We start from the raw sequence: 23,032 nt of genomic DNA, 5'->3' as shown, positions 1-23,032 counted from the left end.
TTAGTCATAATGATGATCAAAGAATACTTTTTTAAAAATGTTGTGCTGGCATATACTGCATTTCTAATGGAGATGTTCTCTTAAAAAGCAAAATGTTTTGTTGTTGACTCTTTATTAAATCCTTTATTTGGTCATAGCCATTAGAAGTCAACAGAAGGGTATAAGTAGTGGACAGGTTTGCCACTCAAACCAAAACCCCATTAACACTGACCTCAACTGGTTTGGTATAGGTGATGTGAATATTCATCACAGAAATGTAATATCTACAAGTGATAACTTACACTTTTTTTATACAAAAAAAATGTGTGCGTCTGTGCCTGATGAATATTTTCTAATTTCAAGGCCAGATAAGAACCATATAAAAACAGGAGAAAGGCAGGAGAGAGAGAGAGCTCCTTAATCGAGAGGAAGGGAACTTGTTGTGCGTTATATGAGGTGAGAGTCCACGAGGAGCGACTGTGAGGAGTCAGATTTCAGTGTTTGAGGACCGCTTCGGTCCTGGAGGACTAAAGCGGCCTTTGTTTCATTTGGAACTGCGGCAGTCCAAGGAAACCGAGAGAGAGTGGAGAGCGATATATTTTAAAGAGAGAGTGAGTGAGTGAGGGATAGAGCGGGGCTCCAACTTTTACCACTATCACATTGGAACAAGAGGACTTTTGTGTGGACTTACCAAGACTGAAGATGACTTCACGGTAAATTCACGCGTATTTTACGCGTATTGAAAGTGTTTTGACAAACCAAAAATGTTACTCAGCTAAATTCTTAACTTTTTTCCCCGCTTTATCATCAGCCTCTCCCTGTGGTCCGTTGGAATACATTTCGCCCTGTGGTACTGCCAACTGTCGACTCCATATCGCCACGGTATGTGACGCTCATCATGTTTTGATCTGTTCTCTCTCATTTGGCTCAAGTGGTTTGGTATTGCGCAACTGTGAGAAAGTATATATAGCTTAGCAAATATGCATCCGTTCATTCATGCATGCATTTTGCCCAATAGCTTGATGAAGTCACATAGTCAGTGCGTGTTTAGTGATAGGATTTTGTGATAATGCACATCGTATTCTAAAATCCCTTGGTGCAATGCCTTTGAATAAAGTTAAACTTTTTTGGACGTTGGTCCTGTGCAATTATTATAGCGTTATGAAACTGAGTGATGGATCCATAAACGCTTTCTTTGTGGGTCTAGTGTTGGGATTTAAGAATGTTTTTTAACTTGATTACCTTTTTAAGTCATACAGACTGATGCATGAAACCGCTGAGTTGGATGAACCTTCTGGGTGGTAATACGCAGCGCAAGTCTTTGACAGCATCAACAACCTAAAACCAAGCAATGCCATTGTTATTTGCTTAAAGTGTAATTCTGGTAAAGCTCTATCACATAACTTGACAGTGCGACACTTTTAAAAAAAATTGCGCAGCCAGAACATGTTCACAGAGTGGAACAATTTGGAGAGCTTAAACTGATGCGCTTGCTGTGCGCTCAGTGTCTGCGGATACTTTTCAATGATCTGTCACGGACGGCTCCGTGATTAATGGTCCTGCTACAGAGCAAAGTAATGCATGATGTGAGCGACCCAGGCTAATACATTGCCTGTGATTGCATTGGCCACGGAAAGGAATTGACACGGACAGACTAGTGTTGCAGTGTAATCATGGACGCAGACGGGTCATCTCCAGATGGCTATGTGTTTTCATGACGGAGCGCATAGGCTACCCGTTGCATCAGTAGCTAACCAATTGAGTTGGAGCAGTAGAGCGAGTGCTATACATTTCCACATGTAACCATCCAGTAGAAATAATTGGATTTAGCATTTCATAGGACAGTTGGGACTGATTCTGTGCCTGGGTCAAAGAAAAAGGATACACTTTCAAATGGTGTTGGGGTGTGTCTGTGTGTCTGTCTGTCTGTGCGCATGCCAGCATGTATGCATCTGTCTAATGACAGGTCCCTGACTTGGCTTCAACTTCAACTCAAGGTCAACGCGTGGGTTGATATGAGGCTTCTTCATTTCATTAATGTTAAATACGGCTCGTCATGATAAAGGACCGTGTGCAGACTGACAGATAATTACTGTCGCTCTTCATCAGTAGAAACGCACGCAGTTCTTAATGTTTTGTAAACTCAGTGTATAATCACCACTCTGACGTGACCTCAGAAAAGCACCTTTAGTTGTTTTCGCCTGACAGTTTCCTCGACTGTATTTGTTGTGGATCACCGCGCAGGGGCTGTCAGCTGTTCGGTTTGTGGCCGTGCCATTATTCATAAGCTGCTCGAAGATGATTAACTTTTTTCGGATAAAAAAATTGTCCAGTGTGCGCTGCTTTTGCCAGAGAAGATCATAAGGAACAAATATTTCCAGGCACATGTATGCCGTAAATACTCTAACAAACAAAGCTGTCGCATAGAAACGTCCCATCTTTGTGTATTTGTTGAAATCGAGCTGGTATTACCAATTTTGGAGTTTTGTGCTGTAGCCTACCCACCATCAATACTTATTACCCATCTCTTGTTCCCTGAAGTAGGGCAGCCCAATTCTGATATTTTTGTCACTAATTGGTCTTTTGACCAATCAGATCAGCTCTGAAAAAGATCTGATGTGAAAAGATCTTTGATGTGATTGGTCAAAATATCAAAATTGGGCTGCCTGTCTAAACGCAGCCATTGTAGGCTCCATGTGCAGTGATAGGGACTAGCACTAATGGTTTTCTTATCAGCCTAGTCCTAGACAAATACCTGGCATCGTAATGAGCCTTTACACATACCAGGAGTACGAGGTATTGGCATTGCTAGTTAGGTAGTTTTTCTTGCGGAGACATCGTAAAAATGAGTTTGTGGGAATTCACTCATGGTGATTTGTCGCTCTTAATGCTCGTTAATGTGGATTTAGTCAGCCAGTAGGCACAAAGAGCCATTCCGGCTTTAGTGCTAGCCCCAGTCTAAATGCACGATTAAGCATTTCCAATTCAGATAACGGTTGAAGACTGATGCCTCTTAAACCTAAATATGTTGATGTCCTAATGACCTGTTTATCTACGATTAAATCCTTCAATAGGTTAATTAGAGCCTATAAATGCACCATTTGAAGGGATTATGTCGAATGTCTTTATACAGTGGAGCCAGGACCGTAACATTTTAGATGCTTAGGCTTACAGTGCGTGTGGAGGTGGCCTGCTCATGTTAATGGGAAGGTGGGTGTAATTTTGGCAGTGTGCTTAGTGTTGGCGCACCTCCATCTGGTCCACACATGCAAAAGTCTCTCTTAAAGATGTTTATGGGACTGTTTTAATAGACACAGAGACAATGGGTGTTGTTCAAAAGAGAAGCACAGTGATGCATCTCCAAACAGTGCTGACATAACTATTTTCCTGTAACCTAGTCCGTACTGTACGTAGCCTATATACTAAGAGAGAACCATTGGAGGTGTTGTTGGAGGAAAAGTAATCCCATCTGTTTCACTAGTGCCTCTAATGATGATGATGATGATGATGACTAGGAGGTGGCGCAGTTGGTTTTCAGTCGCGGCTCCTGCTCTCAGTTGACTGGGGCCTAACAGCACCTTACTATAAGATAGAGCTGTTCATTATTCTGTACTGACATGCTTATGCCATGTGAGGACCACCAACTGATTCTCCTTAGGAGGGGAGCTGAGGGCTGTTGCTATAGGGTATATATTTATGGGAACTGTATGCTTTCAAAGAGATGCTTTCCTGAAATGAATGTAAACGTCTGTACAGCGTCTCATGATAGGATAAGATGTATCACTCAGAAGCATGCCAAAAATGTGTGCGTGTGTGTGCGTGTGTACGTGCACCTATATACTCTTTATTCTGGATGGTTAGTTTGTCCTCCCAGGGCTGCTCCCATGTCGGGACAACAGAGCGGGAGAGAGGCCTTCTGCCAGGCTGCTAAGGTTAGCTGTAATGAAGGATGACTGAGTGGCAGCTCTGTCCTGGCTGTGAGGAAGTAGTAGGGCCAGAAATCAGACTGCATCACCCCTCACAGCGGCGTGGCCAATAATGAATGTCAACAGACTCAACACCTCAGTTTGCATCATCATGACGATGTGGCCGGTAACACTTTTTGCTTCTTGAAGGTTGAATATCTTAACTTGACTGCTGACGTGCAAAAAAAAAACATTTTGGGACTGTATCAACAGTGGGCTAATGAAACAAATACCAAAAAAGACCGTTTTTTGAGTGGACTTTCCCTTTAAGTGGTCCAAAGCCGAGCTGAGTTCGTACAGAGGAGCTTTCCTTTTGGGGGGCGAACTATCCCTTTAAGTAAAGCAAGGCATCGTCCTGATGAGACTGTGGGAATGTTGCTGGGCTACCTTGATTTAAATCCACATTGCGCCCATATTCCTGTCTAGAATTTGAGTGAAAAGCAGAGAGGTGATGGTTGTACCTGATGTCCTGTACTGAGATATGTAATAAAAATGATTTAGGGCTTCCTTTCAGTAAAAGAGACATACAAGTGGGGCCCAGGCCACACATGGTAAGCATTTATTTATGTTATATGTAAATCTTTGCTCCCTCTGTCCCTTCCTGACAGCTGCTGCTGTATTTGACTTGAAATGCGAAACAATTTCTGCTTCCAAGTTCCAAACTCTCCCAAACTCTGGACAATATTAAGCAGAGGAGGATGGAGATGGATATTCATCAAACTGGGCGGTTCAGTTTAGTCCTCTCTCCTCTCCCCAAACGGACAGTGTGTGTGTGAACATGTGAGGGAGAAATGGACAGACAGGCAGGGGAAGGGGAGGAGAAGGTGGGACCTTTTATATAATCTATTGTAAGCTAACTGGAGTCCTGTTGCTGTCAAGCCACACGTCAACAAACCTTTTCCCTTGTGAGCGCGTTTTTGCGACAAATTAGACCAAATCATTGCACATTCCCATGCAAAATGTCAGAATTGCCACAGGCATTTTTGCCCACAAATATCACAAAAAATCCCTGCGAAATCCTGGAGGCACTGCAATTTACTGTGGTGACTGGTGTTGATATCGAACTCCTTTCCTAATTTCCTTTCCGCCCTCTCTTCTGTCCTTATCTCTTTAATTTCGTTGCATTAATTGGCCTGTTGAAATCACAGCTTTGTTAATAAAAGAGCGTAGTGCATCGTTTTTTTCTCTCTTTAATTTTGAGGTCTTGGATCAAATGAAACATGCCCCCCCCCCCCCACACACACACACACACACACACACTTTTATTTTTATCAGGCCGGCATTTATTTATCTAACCTTTATTCACCAGGAAAGAACCTTGGGTTTGAGCCTCTCCTTCCAAAGAGACCTGAATGCTGCCTGAAACTAAGAAAGAAAATGTTCCTACATTAGGTCACATTCCAAAGGGTTTAGAAGTGCATCAAATCCATTAATTAATAGGTGTCATGACTCTCCCTGGGTGAGGATCGAAGGCCTCACATCAGCTTGGCAAATGGCCGACAACAACCACACCCTCTCACCCACAGGGGGGGCTGTGACGGTCTTGACACCTTAATACTGCCATAAATTAGAGATAGGAGAATCTATCTCTGGCCCTCTAGTATGGTGAAAGGAATGTCCTTTGTTTCAGAAACTTTTTTGCCGCCCAAAAACTTCAACATCCAACAATGAACATTGGGACAATATATTTCAACATCCAAACGTTGGGAATGATGAGAAATGGAATATGGAAATGGAAAAATGAATGTCTATTTTGTGATGTCATTAAAAATGGTATAAAGGCGTTTATAAGGAAAACATTATGACTTGAAGAGCTTTTACACTGTGGATATCAGGAGTACATCCTTTACCTTGGGTAGAAAATATCAAGGAGGAAGATATTGTTTTCATGAAGATAGGAATGTGATCAAGATCATAGTGATGATAATACTTTTGCCTCGTAACTAGCCACGCCCGAGGGAGCTCAGAGAGCGTGTCAGTATGACGGAAACGCCCCTCTTTACCAGAGTGCATAAAAGATTGAGATAAGAATGATCAGATCAGACAAGACGGACCTCAAGCTGCAGCTTTTGTCCATATTGGTCCCGACCCTGAAAATCAACACGAGGTGAAGACGACAAAGTTGCCTCCGCTAACAATCAATGTTACGGCTGAGTAGCTGTTCCAAGTACTGTATCTAAGTGGGACCATCCTGTTACTCTCTTCAAACCATCGTCTACTACACTGCTCTCATCACCCCACAGGGGATCATCGACATGGCTGATTAGCCGTCCTCAGAAGACCACTTCCAGAACGAGTGAAAATAAACAGACCACTAAGAAGAAGGACATTGTGACCTCTTGTGGACAATCTGAGCCTTACATCTAAAAGGCCATCTGAAAGACAAGGCCCAATCGAACCCTTCCCACGAATGCCTGGGTCCAACAGAGATACACGACAAAGACCTCCAACACGCAAATACATGCATTGCTTTTCTTCCCAAACGGGCGGCAGTTCCAGGCAAAGTGTTAGGATTACTGTGAGCGTAGGTCCATGTATATCCAAGTGTTTTCTCTCTCTCTCTGTCTTTAACTCGCCATCTTTTGTAACAAGTGTCATATTGTGTTAGTCTGCTAGGGACCCGTTTTCATTGTATTAAGTTTCTAATCCCTACCTATACCGTGTACGTGTTTGTATCTTGTGTTATCATTTTAAATTAGTTAGTATATAAATAATTACATCAATTTGTGTGGTACGGAATGATCAGTAACACCCGGGTTCATGCAGACTTAAAGAGCCTACGACTTTCAGAATGAGACTGATATGAGGTAAATGATTAATAAATGACTGTTAAATGATAAGAGATATCTAGATATCTTTAGAGTTAATTCGGGAAACGTTAACTTGTTAAAGAACTTTTCCCGTGGTGCCCCAAATTCCTAATGAGTTAATTAATAATATAATAATAATAATATGCCATTTAGCAGACGCTTTTATCCAAAGCGACTTACAGTCATGCGTGCATACATTTTTTTTGTGTATGGGTGGTCCCGGGGTTCGAACCCACTACCTTGGCGTTACAAGCACCGTGCTCTACCAGCTGAGCTACAGAGGACCACTTAATACACACATTAATAATTTAACAATTAAACATAGTAGGTAATTATTTGATAAATAATAGTCATCACAACAATGAAAGTCACGTCACGACATAGGTGAAACCTGTATGAAATATCTTTTCTGGGAGCGCCCATGGAATGCCTTGGCGCAATGCGACAGACAGAAAGAGGCCTGATGGGAGATGTATCCCGATCTGGAGAGTCACTGTCAGAGAGGAAAGACGTGGAGGAAAACAAGCAGGTGTCTGTTTCTAGGAGACCAGAGACTTGGGCGATATACCGTTTATACCGCATACTGGGGTATTTCGAAATACCGACGGTATTATTTATTCCAGCTTTTATTTCTTTCATCACATTCCCAGTGGGTCAGAAGTTTACATACACTCAATTAGTATTTGGTAGCATTGCCTTTAAATTGTTTAACTTGGGTCAAACATTTCGGGTAGCCTTCCACAAGCTTCCCACAATAAGTTGGGTGAATTTTGGCCCATTCCTTCTGACAGAGCTGGTGTAACTGAGTCAGGTTTGTAGGCCTCCTTGCTCGCACACGCTTTTTCAGTTCTGCCCACACATTTTCTATAGGATTGAGGTCAGGGCTTTGTGATGGCCACTCCAATGCCTTGACTGTGTTGTCCTTAAGCCATTTTGCCACAACTTTGGAATTATGCTTGGGGTCATTGTCCATTTGGAAGACCCATTTGCGACCAAGCTTTAACTTCCTGACTGATGTCTTGAGATATTGCTTCAATATATCCACATAATTTTCCTTCCTCATGATGCCATCTATTTTATGAAGTGCACCACTCCCTCCTGCAGCAAAGCACCCCCACAGCATGATGCTGGCACCCACGTGCTTCACGGTTGGGATGGTGTTCTTCGGCTTGCAAGCAAACCCCTTTTTCCTCCAAACATAACGATGGTCATTATGGCCAAACAGTTATATTTTTGTTTCATCAGACCAGAGGACATTTCTCCAAAAAGTACGAGCTTTGTCCCCATTTGCAGTTGCAAACCGTAGTCTGGCTTTTTTATGGTGGTTTTGGAGCAGTGGCTTCTTCCTGTAGTGGAACAGGTTGAGAGCTTCAAGTTCCTTGGTGTCCACATCAACAACGAACTATCATGGTCCAAATACACCAAGACAGTCATGAAGAGGGCACGACAAAGCCTATTCCCCCTCAGGAGACTGAAAAGATTTGGCATGTGTCCTCAGATCCTCAAAAAATTCTACAGCTGCACCATCGAGAGCATCCTGACTGGTTGCATCACCGCCTGGTATGGCAACTGCTTGGCCTCCGACCGCAAGGCACTACAGAGGGTAGTGCGTACGGCCCATTACATCACTGGGGCCAAGCTTCCTGCCATCCAGGACCTCTATACCAGGCGGTGTCAGAGGAAGGCCCTTAAAATTGTCAAAGACTCCAGCCATCCTAGTCATAGACTGTTCTCTCTGCTACCGCACGGCAAGCGGTACCGGAGTGCCAAGTCTAGGTCCAAAAGACTTCTCAACAGCTTCTACCCCCAAGCCATAAGACTCCTGAACAGCTAATCATGGCTACCCTGACTATTTGCACTGCCCCCCCACCCCATCTTTTTACGCTGCTGCTACTCTGATAATTATTTATGCATAGTCACTTTAACTCTACCTACATGTACATATTACTTCAACTACCTCAACTAGACGGTGCCCCCGCACATTGACTCTGCACCGGTACCCCCCTGTATATATAGCCTCCCTACTGTTATTTTATTTTACTTCTGCTCTTTTTTTCTCAACACTTTTTTGTTGTTGTTTTATTTTACTTTTTTATAAAAAATAAATGCACTGTTGGTTAAGGGATGTAAGTAAGCATTTCACTGTAATGTCTGCACCTGTTGTATTTGGCGCATGTGGCCAATAAAACTTGATTTGATTTGATTCCTTGCTGAGCGGCCTTTCAGGTTATGTCGATATAGGACTTGTTTTACTGTGGATATAGATACTTTTGTACCTGTTTCCTCCAGCATAGTCACAAGGTCCTTTGCTGTTGTTCTGGGATTGGTTTGCACTTTTTGCACCAAAGTACGTTCATCTCTAGGAGACAGAACGCGTCTCCTTCCTGAGCGGTATGACGGCTGCGTGGTCCCATGGTGTTTATACTTGCGTACTATTGTTTGTACAGATGAACGTGGTATCTTCAGGCGTTTGGAAATTGCTCCCAAGGATTAACCATACTTGTGGAGGTCTACAATTTCTTTTCTGAGGTCTTGGCTGATTTATTTTGATTTTCCCATGATGTCAAGCAAAGAGGCACTGAGTTTGAAGGTAGGCCTCGAAATACATCCACAGGTATTCCTCCAATTGACTCAAATTATGTCAATTAGCCTATCAGAAGCTTCTAAAGCCATGACATCATTTTCTGGAATTTTCCAAGCTTTTTAAAGGCACAGTCAAATTAGTGTACAGTGGGGAAAAAAAGTATTTAGTCAGCCACCAATTGTGCAAGTTCTCCCACTTAAAAAGATGAGAGAGGCCTGTAATTTTCATCATAGGTCCACGTCAACTATGACAGACAAAATGAGAAAAGAAAATCACATTGTAGGATTTTTAATGAATTTATTTGCAAATTATGGTGGAAAATAAGTATTTGGTCAATAACAAAAGTTTCTCAATACTTTGTTATATACCCTTTGTTGGCAATGACACAGGTCAAACGTTTTCTGTAAGTCTTCACAAGGTTTTCACACACTGTTGCTGGTATTTTGGCCAATTACTCCATGCAGGTCTCCTCTAGAGCAGTGATGTTTTGGGGCTGTCGCTGGGCAACACAGACTTTCAACTCCCTCCAAAGATTTTCTATGGGGTTGAGATCTGGAGACTGGCTAGGCCACTCCAGGACCTTGAAATGCGTCTTACGAAGCCACTCCTTCGTTGCCCGGGCGGTGTGTTTGGGATCATTGTCATGCTGAAAGACCCAGCCACGTTTCATCTTCAATGCCCTTGCTGATGGAAGGAGGTTTTCACTCAAAATCTCACGATACATGGCCCCATTCATTCTTTCCTTTACACGGATCAGTCGTCCTGGTCCCTTTGCAGAAAAACAGCCCCAAAGCATGATTTTTCCACCCCCATGCTTCACAGTAGGTATGGTGTTCTTTGGATGCAACTCAGCATTCTTTGTCCTCCAAACACGACGAGTTGAGTTTTTACCAAAAAGTTCTATTTTGGTTTCATCTGACCATATGACATTCTCCCAATCCTCTTCTGGATCATCCAAATGCACTCTAGCAAACTTCAGACGGGCCTGGACATGTACTGGCTTAAGCAGGGGGACACGTCTGGCACTGCAGGATTTGAGTCCCTGGCGGCGTAGTGTGTTACTGATGGTAGGCTTTGTTACTTTGGTCCCTGCTCTCTGCAGGTCATTCACTTGGTCCCCCCGTGTGGTTCTGGGATTTTTGCTCACCGTTCTTGTGATCATTTTGACCCCACGGGGTGAGATCTTGCGTGGAGCCCCAGATCGAGGGAGATTATCAGTGGTCTTGTATGTCTTCCATTTCCTAATAATTGCTCCCACAGTTGATTTCTTCAAACCAAGCTGCTTACCTATTGCAGATTCAGTCTTCCCAGCCTGGTGCAGGTCTACAATTTTGTTTCTGGTGTCCTTTGACAGCTCTTTGGTCTTGGCCATAGTGGAGTTTGGAGTGTGACTGTTTGAGGTTGTGGACAGGTGTATTTTATACTGATAACAAGTTCAAACAGGTGCCATTAATACAGGTAACGAGTGGAGGACAGAGGAGCCTCTTAAAGAAGAAGTTACAGGTCTGTGAGAGCCAGAAATCTTGCTTGTTTGTAGGTGACCAAATACTTATTTTCCACCATAATTTGCAAATAAATTCATTAAAAATCCTACAATGTGATTTTCTGGAATTCTTTTTCTCAATTTGTCTGTCATAGTTGACGTGTACCTATGATGAAAATTACAGGCCTCTCTCATCTTTTTAAGTGGGAGAACTTGCACAATTGGTGGCTGACTAAATACTTTTTTTTCCCCCACTGTATGTAAGCTTCTGACCCACTGGAATTGTGATACAGTGAATTATAAGTGAAATAATCTGTCTATAAACAATTGTTGGAAAAATGACTTGTGTCATGCGCAAAGTAGATGTCCTAACCGACTTGCCAAAACTATAGTTTGTTAAAAAGAAATTTGTGGAGTGGTTGAAAAACGAGTTTTAATGACTCCAACCTAAGTGTATGTAAACTTCCGACTTCAACTGTAAGTATAGCTATAAGAGATATAATACGTGTCATAAATTATATCCAGCAGAGTCTTTCCTCTCACCCAACAGTGAAGCTTCTGAGCCCTGAGAAGCCTCTTGAAGTACAGGCAGCAGGCGTCATGTCTGGCTGTTGAGTACTGCTGTGTGTTGCTGTGTTTGTTCTCTCTCTCTCTCTTACCAGATGTGATGAGACTAGAGAGAGGGTGTCCCATAATGACAGAGCAGCCATCTGCAGCCAACAGATGTATAAAGTTGCACTGGGGCTCCAGTGTTTTCCGTCTGAAAAAATTGTAAACTTGTCTTTTGAAAAGGGTGGCGCATCCTTCAAACGCTGCTTGTTTGATTAGCGCCTCGGCTGTTGCAGAATCTTTCATGATCCAACTTCAAATGGTTTTTGGTTGGCTTTTGGAGATAACGTATCAGCACTCTGCGTAAGCACAGGCAGTCAATGCGTTATGTCATTTGAGGTCACTCGGCTAGGGGGATTCCCTGTGGTCCCTGTTGTTCTAGCCTTGACCTCTCAATGCTCTGGTCACTGACTGTCTGTGCTTCCCAGCATGGTTAATGAACATCCTTTATCAGAAGCAAATGTCACACGGTCAGAGATCCAAGATCTCACAATATTTCATAATGTAATATTTACATTTTAGTCATTTAGCAAACACTCTTATCCAGAGCGACTTATACTCCCCAAGGGTGTCGAACCCACAACCCCGGCATTGCAAGCACTATGCTCTACCAACGGAGCCACACTGGACTGTAGTATGCGGTGCTGTCATGCTGTTTTCGTGAGGCAGGGGTTGGGGGGTGAGGTTAGGTTACAACTTTTCCAAGGATGCTGTCCGCCTAACTGTTTTAATGGAAGACAGAGAGAGAAAGTAAGAAAGAGAGAGAGAGAGAGAGAGAGAGAGAGAGAGAGAGAGAGAGAGAGAGAGAGAGAGAGAGAGAGAGAGAGAGAGAGAGAGAGAGAGAGAGAGAGAGAGAGAGAGAGAGAGAGAGAGAGAGAGAGAGAGAGAGAGAGAGAGAGAGAGAGAGAGAGAGAGAGAGAGAGAGAGAGAGAGAGAGAGAGAGAGAGAGAGAGAGAGAGAGAGAGAGAGAGAGAGAGAGAGAGAGAGAGAGAGAGAGAGAGAGAGAGAGAGAGAGAGAGAGAGAGAGAGAGAGAGAGAGAGAGAGAGAGAGAGAGAGAGAGAGAGAGAGAGAGAGAGAGAGAGAGAGAGAGAGAGAGAGAGAGAGAGAGAGAGAGAGAGAGAGAGAGAGAGAGAGAGAGAGAGAGAGAGAGAGAGAGAGAGAGAGAGAGAGAGAGAGAGAGAGAGAGAGAGAGAGAGAGAGAGAGAGAGAGAGAGAGAGACTATTCTCATGAGTTTCCAGGAAGACCAGACTGTTGGCGAATAGGTTAGGTAGTTTAGACACTACAACTCACTATCATCTCCATACTCCATCCCCCAGGGGGCAGCAGCAACCTTGTCCAGTGGCTGAGCCTGGGTGATATGCACATCAGGTGCTGCCAATTAGAATTAATAGACAAATAATAACACGAGGAATCAATACACAATGAGTAATGATAACTTGGCTATATACACAGGGTACCAGTACCGAGTTGATGTGCAGGGGTACGAAGTAATTGAGGTAGATATGTACATATAGGTAGGGAGAAAGTGACCAGGCAACAGGATAGATAATAAACAGTAGCAGCAGCGTATGTGATGAGTCAAAAGAGTTAGTGCAAAAAGGGTCAATGCAGATAATCCGGGTAGCTATTGGTTAACTATTTAACTAACTAGTTAGCAGTTGTTTGACTTGGGGGTAGAAGCTGTTCAGGGTCCTATTTGTTCCAGACTGCATCGGTACCGCTTGCCTAAAGTAGAAAAGAGAACAGTCTATGACTTGGGTGGCTGGAATCTTTGACAATTTTTAGGGCCTTCCTCTGACACCGCCTGGTATAGAGGTCCTGGATGGCAGGGAGCTCGGCCCCAATGATGTATACTGGGCTGTACGCACTACCCTCTGTAGCGCCTTGCGGTCGGATGCCAAGTAGTTGCCATACCAAGCAGTGATGCAGCCAGAGCCAGTCAAGATGCTCTCAATGGTGCAGCTGTATAACTTTTTGAGGGTCTGAGGGCCCATGCCATATCTTTTCAGCCTTCTGAGGCGGAAGAGGCGTTGTCATGCCTTCTTCACGACTGTGTTGGTGTTTGTGGACCATGATAATTCCTTAGTGATGCCTTCAACGAGTCTCTTGAAGCTCTCGATCCGCTCCACTACAGCCCCATTGATGTGGATGATGGCATGCTCGGCCCTCCGTTTCCTGTAGTCCACGATCAGCTCCTTTGTCTTGCTCACGTTGAGTTTGGGGCATGCCTGTTTGTAGCTTTCCTTTTTGTATATATTTATTTTCGTCACCATGGGAACAAATCAATATGTTTTTTTATATCATTTAGCAGACGCTCTTATCCAGAGACTAAAGACTAAATTGCCTATTTTTCCGACTTCTTGATTGATCTCATGGTCTCATAATAACATGGTCTCATAATATCATGGTGTCATAATAACATGGTCACATAATAACATGGTCTCATGGTCTCAAGAGAGCCTAAGAGCTCCATAAAGACTCATTATTACTCTCCCTCATCCATCCAGTTACAGCACAGAACAGAAAACCACCATCCACAGCCAAAACCTCAGAATATGGCTCAGTGGGGACTCATTCTGGAAGACCCACAGCGAGTTCTACAGCGTATTATGTGTCTGTGTGTGTGTGTGTGTGTCCTGAAGTACAGTTCTGTACAGTATGTGATGTGTCCTGAGAGAGGTGGAGCTGGATGTTATGCTCTGTAATGATGAGCTGCCAATATAAATAGTAATTCTATTGTTATGGGTCTGACATAATGTTATGAGGATTGTCAAACTGGCTATTACTATGCTCCATGGGACTCTTCAAAAAAACATCCAAACATGTTGGGAGGATAAATATTGACCCAAATGACCTTGACTGTGTTGTCCTCGCCAAGCTACTGTAGATCTCGGGTTAAATGCAGATTTAATAAATATGAAATGTCAAGAAGTTGCAATGAGCTTGACTGTCTTTAGTGTCTGATGATTATTGTTTCATTCAGTGCTCAATAAGACTCGGGCTACTTTTAAATATGTACCCGTATCTCCCTCACTCAGTTTTAGTGTCTTGAGTTAACCATCTGTGATCTTGACTCAACTATGTTTTCTCCCACATCTCTTCTTCTTCTAAAGCAATCGCACATTACTTTTGAATGGAAACGTAGCGTGTGTTTTTCGGGGGAGAGATGTCACGGAGGTTACACACATCACTGCATGGCCCACTGCATGGCCCACTGCATGGCCCACTGCATGGCCCACTGCATGGCCCACTGCATGGCCCACTGCATGGCCCACTGTCCCTTTCCCCTCCCTAGTCAAGATGCTAATGACCCATAAGTGTTAGGCTACGGATGACAATCTCAAGCCAAAGTCCACAAGCAAATACTAGTGTGTTTTATGTACTTGGTGGTAACGTTGTTTGGATATAAAGTGTGTTGTATGGCTATTGATATTGGCTTACTGGCTTACTGTAACAGCTTTAAGTCAGACCTGGCAACCATGCGAAGCCCAGGGGAGTCGTCACGCTGTGGTTTTAACGGGAAACACAATGCAGGGGGTAGAATATCTGGCAACCCGTGATATAAAATGCTCTGATTGGCAAAACCCTGGGTATGAAAGATAAACTCCGCTCAGATTCCATCTCCACTCACGGTTCTTGAGATATCATTGGCTGTGAAATCGCTCCATTGTGGGTGTATTGAGCATAACTTTGTTAAGTGGGCCGTCAAGGTTGGAGTTAGTTTTGGGCACAGAGCGAGTGTATTGACACAGTATAATGCATGTATGGAGAGTATTATGTTGAACTCTTGGCTAAGGGAAGGGTGGGTGCTTTTCAGCCAATGTGTTTTGAATGAACACAATACCTATGGGTTTTGGAAGCGGTGTCCGGGGCCAGGGTTTACCCTAGCGGTGTCTGGGGCCAGGGTTTACCCTAGCGGTGTCCGGGACCAGGGTTTACCCTAACGTTAATGGTTAGAGCAGAGACTTCTGGGCTAGAGGAGCCACTTGTCAGAAACGACAGATGTGCGAGGATGCCAGTCCTCCCCTGCTGCATTGTGGGTAACCATAAACATACACATAATCCAGTGCCACGTCTCGGAGGATCCTGTGGTCATGATGATGGGGAGGGATAAGAGAGGGGGTGGTAAAGGTGTCATGGCAACGAACAGACCCTAGCACCCATTTAGATAAATGCGGGGAGAAATCCTTATTGTTTGTGACGAGGGGACATGTCTTGGGGAGCCCTTCTACAAGGTGGGGCCCTTTATTGCTGACAGGCCGTTTGTAGAGCGATGCATGCCACTGTTAAATGGCCAGTCAATGAGGTGGACTAAAATAAATAAAAAAATAACTATTTCTTGCCTAAGACTAGCTAGTCAGTTGAATTGTCTGTAAGATGACCACACCGGTCTGAATGGATCTGTTTAGACAGTATTTTATTTAGGAAGTGTCTTTTTCACAATAAACTACGGTTGTGATCCTCGTTAAAGGGTTCACTTTAGTTTATAGTCATAGACCTCATACAAACAATCCGCTTTGTTCTGATTGGATCTGCTTATCTTTGACATTACTTAGCGTTTAATTCTTCCAATGCCAACTGGACATTCTCAGTAAACTTCATAGGAAGTTCTTCAACATCCTGTATCAACTCTTCTTATTCCTCTTCTCTCTCTCTCCCAGGGTTACGTTTTCAATGGCTGGCTGACTGCTTTTAATTTTGCCAACACTCCCCTTCTCTCTGTTTGTTTTGACTTGTGTGAAGCAAATTTCCATTGAACTTTCCATTGGATGATGCAATCTCTGTACTTCACTACTTGCTGTGTAACAGGGGTGTGCGAAAGGAAAGGGGGAATGGGGGATTATTGTAGTCGTAGCTTTTTCGGTCGGTCTCGTAACGTCTCGTGTAACGTTTTTAGCGAGGGGAGCGGTGTGTCCTCCGCCAATAGTAGAATTGAAAAAAAGAGTGTGTGACCTTTGAACTCTGACTTGTTGGATGTTTAACTTCCCCATCAAGGTGATGCCTCATTCTAAACTTGAAAAGAGAGAGTGGGTGACCTAAGTAGAAACAGACTGTCAAAGGAGAGAGAAAGACTGGAGGCAAGGAAGCACATTTACGAGAGAACCTGCAAATAAAAATCCCAATTACTCCTCTTTGGCGCATGCAGAGCACTCCATATTGGCCTGGTAACAGTATACAATGTTTTCCTCTTGCAAATAAACAAGAAATATCTTAGAAGTTACTAAGAAGTCTCTTTAGTAGCAGGTTGTCCGTCATTCGAAGACAGCTGACCATAAAGCTGCCATGGAAGCTCCTCAGGTGCTCACATCTTTCACTACATTTTGTGGATCTATATTTCTGCAGTTTACGCCTAGTGGAAGTGAGTCCGAGTTCAGATGTTTAGTGTTGTTTTGGTATCAAAGAGCCGAGAAATTAGGTCCTGTGCCACCAGCCACTTGTTGTGTGGATGTATAGGTTCTAACAGCTAACTGCTATCTCCTCTGTTATAGAGGCACTGGCAGCCAAAGAGGTCAAGTTCTCAATCTGGACAGTTTTAAGATCAGGTGAAGACGGCTTGAGTTGTAGCGTTTGCCTCAGGACTCAATTACCTGGACTGTCAGTTGAATTGTCTGTAAGATGACCACTCCGGTCTAAATGGATATGTTTAGACAGTATTTTATTTAGGAAGTGTCTTTTTCACAATAAACTGCGGTTGTGATCCTCGTTAAAGGGTTCACTTTAGCGTGACTGTGTTAGCGTGAATCTCATTTGGAACCTTGGCCGTTTTGGAGGAAGCCTTAGAATATCACGTTTATAACCTCTTGTTGATTTAGATGTGCTTCTATGGGTAAAAACACATAAAGGGAAGATTATTGGTAATTGTAAAACAGGATTACTGTTCAATGTATGGGTTGTGACGTGCCTGTCCAGTTGGTTGGTTCTGCAGGGCTCTGATCCTTTAACTAAAGAGAAATGGATTTATTCAAGGTCACACAATATTTTTCATTTATTAATCAAATTACTATGAATGTACAGTATGTCTGCCTTCTTGCTAAATTAAGAGAAATTTGAATTAGAGTCAAAGAGAAACAAACTTTATTGGTTACATAACAGTTACAGTTTCCTGGTCCATAGTGGATTTATTGGGTCATTGGATGACTACAGCTTTACATTTCATTTCAGTCATTTAGCAGACACTCTTATCCAGAGCGACTTACAGTTGTGAGTGGATACATTTTTGCACTGGGAGGTAGGAGTGTTTACCCTGGGTCTTGTATGTTATTGCCTCTAATGAGAACGATGAATCAAGCTTTCAGCTTCTCTGGACGTCAAGCTGAAACTGCTCTGTAGGCCAAGTACAGCAGAGGTTGAAACTATACAGTTCAAATGTCTTAACATACAGCTGCTTTGACCGTTGCTTTGGTAACGTCATGCATTGGGTTGTTGCAGTAGCATAGAAGGCTGGGTTTAGTTCCCAGCGGGCAAAACAGGTTGAAATGATGTCATTACAACTAGTTGAACATTCATTATGATGTTACATCAACCAGTTTTGCCCGTTGAGTTCCCAAATGTGCTTTTGGAGTTGTCTTGTGGCCTACCAAGAAAACAAGCCCAGTGTTTCTAGCAGTCTAAAACTGTGACCCTAAAGGAATTAGCTGCTTCTCCCATTCCGAAGAAGTGGGTCACTGGGTCCTGAGTCGACCCACCATTTGGGAAGCACATTGTCAGAGGACGACTGTCCAATTTCTGGGTGAAAAATTGAAGTTTAATGTTCCAGGACGACTTGAACCCGAGTATGAGTGACCGTGTTATGGGAGTTGAAGCGATGGTTCAGGTTGGAGTGTGTTGGGTCTTTTTTTCGTCTCAGTAGGAGAAGGGAAGTGGGCGTCTGGTTAGGAGATCAGCTCCATCAACTGTCGTCAAACCGCCACAATCGGCTGGCGCCATGGAAACGATGGTGCTACCGTGATTCAGTGGAAGGTGAGCGGACTGCAAGTGGCCCTCTTTAGACTTTACAGACTCCCACTGTGATACAAAGCCAAGAGGAGGCTTCTATATGACTCTGGAACGACCACTGCACTCCTAAGAAAAGGCCCCTCGTGGATGACTCTCTAGTCTTAAAGGGGTCACGGTATACTGCAGACCTCCCTTTACAAAGCACGCCATCAGTCATCGTTCACTCTCTCCTCCCCTGACAGGCTGGAAGCTTTCACGCTCGCTGTCGAAAAGGCCTGAAACCGCTGGGGGACATTTTGGAGGCAAGCTGCCAAAGAGGGCAGCAATTGAAGCCGGTGTACCATTTGGTCATAGAGCCGGAGTACTCTTTGGTCAGAGAGGCAGCAGTACAGCTGGTTAAACACACAGGAAGGCCTCTGAAACAACCCCCCTTCAGCCATACACTACAACAGCCATGATCTACCCAAACCAAATAACACTGGCCTAGGCACCAGCAAGGGATGGGGCAAGAGCGGGTAGCTCGAATGAACAAGCTATTTTTGATTGGTACCAACTGGGCAGGAATGGGCTGGACTGTACGTATTGTGTTGTTCTTCACAACAAGAATTTCAGAAAGCTGCAGTCTTTCAGCCACTTTAATAAGATCTCTTCGCACCAATAAGGACTTGGGCATAGTTGAGGTTTCCTTGAATAAGCAGACTTCCATTCCAATATAATATCACCACTGATACAGTTTGTGTTCACATTCCATCCCAAACTGTTGAACGTTGTTAATTCCCCCAGACTTATTTTTGATCTGTTTGACCGAGGAAGTTTTGAATGGATAGTATTTAATAGGGGTGTAACGGTTTTTAAAATTAAAAAGTCCAGTTTCTGTGTCACGTTCGTTCATAGACGGGTCAGACCAAGGCGCAGCGTGATATGCCTACATGTTTTATTTGAACCGAATAAACAACAACAAACTAAAGGAAACGTGAAGTCCAAGGTACACAAACAACATACCTCACACGGAACAAGATCCCACAACCCACTAGTGCCAATAGGCTGCCTAAGTATGCTCCCCAATCAGAGACAATGAGCGACAGCTGCCTCTGATTGGGAACCACACCGGCCAACATAGATCTAGACATACTAGATCTAAACATAGAAAATACAACATAGAACATCACAACAAGGAATATACACACCCTGACTCAACATATAAGCGTCCTCTGAGTCAGGGCGTGACAGTACCCCCCCCCAAAGGTGCGGACTCCGACCGCACAACATACACATAACAGGGTAGGGGCCAGGTGGGCATTCCGCCTCGGAGGCGGATCCGGCTCAGGGCGTGACGACCTCTCACTCTCCGCCTCCCTGTTGCGCCCCTGGTCTGGTCTAGACCTCGGTGCGTTGCTTCCCCTCTCCTTCCTCCCACTATACTCCAAGCCCTGTCTGGACCCTGGTGTAGGAGACCCCGAACCTGGAGAGGGGCTGACGTCTGGGTCTGGACTGGAGCCGCTGACCGGAGCTGGACCGGGCACCGGTGGAGCGGACTGCTCAGGCTCCGGACTGGAGCCGCTGACCAGAGCTGGACTGGGCACCGGTGGAGTGGACTGCTCTGGCTCCGGAGTGGAGCCGCTGACCGGATCTGGACTAGACCCCGGTGGAGCGGACTGCTCTGGCTCCGGAGTGGAGCAGCTGACCGGAGCTGGATCAGGCACCGGTGGAGCGGACTGCTCTGGCTCCGGAGTGGAGCCGCTGACCGGAACTGAACTGGGCACCGGTGGAGAGGAACAGGCCGGACCGGGCTGGCGACGCGCACCACTGGCTTGGTGCGAGGGGCAGGAACAGGCCGGGCCGGGCTGGCGACGTGCACCACTGGCTTGGTACGAGGGGCAGGAACAGGCCGGGCCGGGCTGGCGACGCGCACCACTGGCTTGGTACGAGGGGCAGGAACAGGCCGGACCGGGCTGGCGACGTGCACCACTTGCTTCTGCTGCCTAACCAGCTCCTCTAGCCGTGCCTCTATGTTTTCCTTCTCCCTTTGAGCCTCCTGTAGCCTCGTCATCCACCCCGTGTGGCCCCCCCAAAAAAATTATCTTGGGGTTGCCTCTCGGGTCTCCGTCGTCGGCACGGTTGGCGCCGTTTCACCTCTCCTGCCTGGGCATCTACCTTCGCCCATGGCCCTTTCCCCGCAAATATCTCCTCCCATGACCACCATTTGCCCACCTGTGACATGGCTATTCGCTCTTCCTGGGCACGCTGTTTGGTCCTCGTTTGGTGGGATCTTCTGTCACGTTCGTTCATAGACGGGTCAGACCAAGGCGCAGCGTGATATGCATACATGTTTATTTAAACCGAATAAACAACGACAAAACAACAAACTAAACGAAACGTGAAGTCCAAGGTACACAAACAACATACCTCACACGGAACAAGATCCCACAACCCACTAGTGCCAATAGGCTGCCTAAGTATGGTCCCCAATCAGAGACAACGAGCGACAGCTGCCTCTGATTGGGAACCACACCGGCCAACATAGATCTAGACATACTAGATCTAAACATAGAAAATACAACATAGGAACATACACACCCTGACTCAACATATAAGCGTCCTCTGAGTCAGGGCGTGACATTCTGTAACATCATTCACCATGTTCCTGGCGTTGTCTGTTGTGACATAATTCACTATGTTCCTGTCTGTTGTGACATAATTCACTATGTTCCTGTCTGTTGTCTGTTGTGACATCATTCACTATGTTCCTGTCATTGTCTGTTGTGACATCATTCACTATGTTCCTGTCTGTTGTCTGTTGTGACATTATTCACTATGTTCCTGTCTGTTGTGACATTATTCACCATGTTCCTGGCGTTGTCTGTTGTGACATCATTCACTATGTTCCTGTCTGTTGTGACATAATTCACTATGTTCCTGTCTGTTGTCTGTTGTGACATCATTCACTATGTTCCTGTCTGTTGTCTGTTGTGACATTATTCACTATGTTCCTGTCTGTTGTCTGTTGTGACATCATTCACTATGTTCCTGTCTGTTGTGACATAATTCACTATGTTGTTGTCTGTTGTGACATCATTCACTATGTTCCTGTCTGTTGTGACATAATTCACTATGTTCCTGTCTGTTGTCTGTTGTGACATCATTCACTATGTTCCTGTCTGTTGTGACATAATTCACTATGTTGTTGTCTGTTGTGACATCATTCACTATGTTCCTGTCTGTTGTGACATAATTCACTATGTTCCTGTCTGCTGTCTGTTGTGACATCATTCACTATGTTCCTGTCTGTTGTCTGTTGTGACATCATTCACTATGTACCTGTCTGTTGTCTGTTGTGACATCATTCACTATGTTCCTGTCTGTTGTCTGTTGTGACATCATTCACTATGTTGTTGTCTGTTGTGACATCATTCACTATGTTCCTGTCTGTTGTGACATCATTCACTATGTTCCTGGCGTTGTCTGTTGTGACATCATTCACTATGTTCCTGTCTGCTGTCTGTTGTGACATCATTCACTATGTTCCTGTCTATTGTCTGTTGTGACATAATTCACTATGTTCCTGTCTGTTGTCTGTTGTGACATCATTCACCATGTTCCTGGCATTGTCTGTTGTGACATCATTCACCATGTTCCTGGCATTGTCTGTTGTGACATCATTCACTATGTTCCTGTCTGTTGTCTGTTGTGACATCATTCATTATGTTCCTGTTTGTTGTCTGTTGTGACATCATTCATTATGTTCCTGACGTTGTCTGTTGTGACATCATTCACTATGTTCCTGTCTGTTGTGACATCATTCACTATGTTCCTGGCGTTGTCTGTTGTGACATCATTCCTTATGTTCCTGTCTGTTGTGACATCATTCACAATGTTCTTGTCATTGTCTTTTGTGACATCATTCACTATGTTCCTGTCTGTTGTCTGTTGTGACATCATTCACTATGTTCCTGTCTGTTGTCTGTTGTGACATCATTCACAATGTTTTTGTCATTGTCTGTTGTGACATCATTCACTATGTTCCTGGCGTTATCTGTTGTGACATCATTCACTATGTTCCTGTCTGTTGTCTGTTGTGACATCATTCACTATGTTCCTGTCTGTTGTGACATCATTCACTGTGTTCCTGACGTTATCTGTTGTGACATCATTCACTATGTTCCTGTCTGTTGTCTGTTGTGACATCATTCATTATGTTCCTGGCGTTGTCTTTTGTGACATCATTCACTATGTTCCTGTCTGTTGTGACATCATTTAAAATGTTCCTGTCTGTTGTGACATCATTCACTATGTTCCTGGCGTTGTCTGTTGTGACATCATTCACAATGTTCCTGTCTGTTGTGACATCATTCACTATGTTCCTGTCTGTTGTGACATCATTCACTATGTTCCTGGCATTGTCTGTTGTGACATCATTCACTATGTTCCTGGCATTGTCTGTTGTGACATCATTCACTATGTTCCTGGCATTGTCTGTCATTGGAGAACATACTATTAACATTCTTCCACAACTCTCTGTCCATCGGCGTTGTAATCGACTGTGAAGCCAAAATCTTCCCAAACTGGAGATTTAAACGATGATGGAGGATCCTCCAATTCTGGTTTGTCGATCCCACCACTTGCCATCTACAGAGTTCCCGGCTGCTCCTCCACAAAATGATTAT

General features: G+C 44.3%; 1 protein-coding gene across 3 annotated transcripts in view; it reads left to right on the top strand.

The window, feature by feature from the left end:
• The first annotated feature begins 382 nt into the window (after positions 1-382).
• Positions 383-23,032, top strand: part of LOC121549721 (collagen alpha-1(XV) chain) — a 109,820-nt gene continuing 87,170 nt past the window's right edge. The window contains exons 1-2 of one of the 3 annotated variants that reach the window (XM_041861566.2): positions 383-692; positions 791-861. In XM_041861566.2, the coding sequence (XP_041717500.2) occupies positions 682-692; positions 791-861 (82 nt within the window). In that variant the 5' untranslated portion in view covers positions 383-681. The remainder of the gene's footprint in view (positions 693-790; positions 862-23,032) is intronic. The other 2 variants (XM_041861565.2, XM_041861564.2) reach the window with 2 other exon arrangements.

Source organism: Coregonus clupeaformis, chromosome 34 (assembly GCF_020615455.1).
Source record: "Coregonus clupeaformis isolate EN_2021a chromosome 34, ASM2061545v1, whole genome shotgun sequence".
NCBI lineage: Eukaryota > Metazoa > Chordata > Actinopteri > Salmoniformes > Salmonidae > Coregonus > Coregonus clupeaformis.
The sequence above is the reverse complement of the archived record's forward strand: the minus strand, read 5'-3'. Positions and strand labels throughout refer to the sequence as shown.